General features: G+C 36.5%; 1 protein-coding gene across 1 annotated transcript; it reads right to left on the bottom strand.

Moving 5' to 3' along the window:
- Position 1: 1 nt before the first annotated feature.
- On the bottom strand, positions 2-2732 carry LOC116007917 (nicotinate phosphoribosyltransferase 2-like; the record flags this gene model as incomplete). Its single annotated transcript, XM_031248575.1, has 7 exons — positions 2381-2732; positions 1984-2103; positions 1768-1902; positions 1631-1692; positions 1101-1176; positions 688-789; positions 2-118 (listed from the first exon to the last, which is right to left on the bottom strand). Coding segments are annotated over exons 1-7 (765 nt in total), but the record flags the coding sequence as incomplete, so codon positions are not given.
- Between the last annotated feature and the right edge of the window lie 280 nt (positions 2733-3012).

Below are 3012 nucleotides of genomic sequence, written 5' to 3'. Positions count from 1 at the left end.
CATCATAAGTGTCCACAAGGGCCAAAAAACTGCCAGGAAATGCCAGTGCATATGATGTGAAAGCTGCTAATTCACTCTGATTTGTCTCGCCAAAAATACCACCTAGTAAGTTTGACCACTGAAAAATCAAGTAGACTAATCAAACAAATGATATATCTGTGTATTAATTATAAAAGGATAAGCACCCAACTTTTCATTACAATTTGCAAATTTGGAGGAGCAAAACAGATGCATTTCATCTGTTGATTGTAGAACTATAATCAAATGTTGGTATATAAAATGAAATCTATTGCCATGGGGAATAAAGAAAACGGAGAGAGTAAACTACCAGGTGAAAGTATGTCATTGTTGAAACACGGGTAATGGTTTGGAAAGCATAGTTATTTGTATACCAGATAAGATGTCAAGACTTGTATTGTATCAATTACTTACTAGCACTAAGCATTTCACATATATGCAGAGATCAGAGCACAAAAATATCAATCAGAACTTGTATGCTTGGAAATTACTGAACACATGGGACAGCTGAACCATAAAATAATAGCATGGCTCTCATCAATCAATGAATATATTATGACAAGTAAAAATTGAAAATGGAGAATGATGCAAAAATTAATAAAATATGTAGTATGTCAACCAATCCAATATAAAACAAACAAATCAAGCAGTTTGTGCAATTGCCAGCACCTTCAATTTATTAATCCATGCTTGCACCAGACTAACAAAGTCATCGCAGACACTGGAACCATCACTCCTATGAAGTGACTTCTCAACTATCTCATCTGAGCTCTGCAATCACTGGACCAAGTAAGATAGATAATAAATCAAGCAAGAAAAGACAGTACATCCACACAACTCAATACTGGGGCATATTAAAGTGGCTTGGGCTCCATAAAAAAGGCATGGGTGATAAAAATGTCTTAAATTACAGGAGGCAGACAGAATAAACAACTAACAATTGATAACAATGTAGATCCTAAGAGATTACTAGTTGATATTCAACATTAAACTTAATGTAACCGAGGCTCTGATAGTGATGGGAGTTCTAACTGATACTTCAAGGCCAACTTCTAGCATATATTGTTTGGGGTTACATATACCATAAATGAGCTAACAAAGGCATGGGAATGTGTTCCACGAAGAGGAATTCCAAATATCTTTCCAGCAGCCACATTACTGTAACATTTTTTAAACAGAGTATTAGAAAATGATTAGTGCACCTAAATTCCAAATATGAACACAAGGAAATATTATATCAACTAAAATCTGTTTTCATTCATTCTTCATTAAATTGTTCAAAATATCAAACATGCTTTCAAATGATTGATTCACTAGATTTGTATAGGGAGAGCCAAAGAGGTGACAAAGTTGAATGTACAACTGGTTCTAAGGTAAACATGGTATTAGGCAGAATTTGGACATATCCTGCAAATTCACACGAATTACACAAATTTGAAGCTGTGAAGATTGGAGTGGTATGGGTAGAAACTAGAAAGAAAGAATTCTTCAAGAACACCTATATAATAGTTGAAGTATCAAGGAAAAATACAATAGGGGGCCAGACGATGTACTTAATTGATATGTACCCATAACAGCCCATTAAATTAAACAAATATCTAACAGGATTTACCTTGTAGCATCAAATCCTCCCATATAGCAATACTTTGACGCCCCTATACCACCGTCAGGACCCTATTATAAGAAAGGCCCAAGAATCTTTAAGTATAAATGACATAGTTGATTTTTTTTTAATACAAAATAAGTAACCTGCGCTCGTCGGAGTCCAAATTCAAGAAGTAATTTTTCCTTCCCAGCAACAAAGCGATGTCTTGCAGCGTTTGTAGTAACTAATGATGCATAATTTATAAGATTTACAAAAGGAGTTTCCAACAGTTGAGCCACCTGGAAAGGATAAAGAAACATTATAACAAGGACTGAACATGACATTAAACAATGAGAACTGCCGTTTAAAGAGATACTCACAGCAACTGGTCCTTCAACTCTCATCAAGGGTACCTTTGGAAAGACAACAGATCCTTCAGATATGGAATATATTTCAACATCAGAACAGTCAATGCTTCGTAGGTAGTCAAAGAATCCATCCTAGAGTCCATTGAGAAACATATATTAGTAAAGAGCATAGTCAAACTTAAAGCACCATTTGCAAATGTATAACCTAGCCACCTCCTCAACTCATCTCATAAATTCGACATAAATAGAACTGTCTTCACTCGTTCTTGGAACTTTTGCAATGTTAATTATCTCCAGAATGCAGGCACAAGTTTCTTAGACGCGATTAAAATGTTTCCTAAGAAGCTAAATTTTGTCCATAGATGACCTTGTATGATGATAATGCTTATAACAAAAATAAAGATGATACATCATTGTGCTTGCCAGCTTTCCAGTAAGCATAGGCCATGGTGAACTGATAGAGGTCCGTCAGGAGAGGAGTCACCATCGGATTGGTCGGTCCTGCGATGTTATGCCCCTCACACGTCCGCTCCTTCTTCGGCCCATTAGATACAGCTGCCATGTCTGTTCTAACAAAATCCTAGGGCTTCCAATTCCCAATCCGGCTCTATATACACACAAACAAAGACCGTTGTCCGCGTATGTTGTATAGAATATTCTATTACCTATATCTATGGAGAGATGAAATCCTTGAGGAACCAGGTTCCAGAGATTTATTAGGACCGTTAAGAACAAAGATTTTGCAGGAGTATATACCAAATCTATGGATGTTTTTATTGTTTGCGTATTTGTAGTGATTAAATTTATATTGTGCCATTTCCCAAAAAAAAAAAAAATTATATTGTGCCGAGGTGGGACAAAAACGACAAGAATATGAAATGCAAGGTCGAGGAAGTTGGAGAGTGGTGGTGGCGGAATTGGGTTAATTACAGAAATGGGCATGCATGAGCATCAATTGACAAATTAGGGAATGGCAAGGATGGCGGACGAATGTGGGAAAACTCTGTTGGGACATGCGTTTGGTGGCAGAAACGCATGTCC

The sequence above is a fragment of the Ipomoea triloba genome, chromosome 16, assembly GCF_003576645.1.
Source record: "Ipomoea triloba cultivar NCNSP0323 chromosome 16, ASM357664v1".
Taxonomy (NCBI): Eukaryota; Viridiplantae; Streptophyta; class Magnoliopsida; order Solanales; family Convolvulaceae; genus Ipomoea; species Ipomoea triloba.
This window is presented reverse-complemented; position numbering and strand designations above follow the sequence as displayed.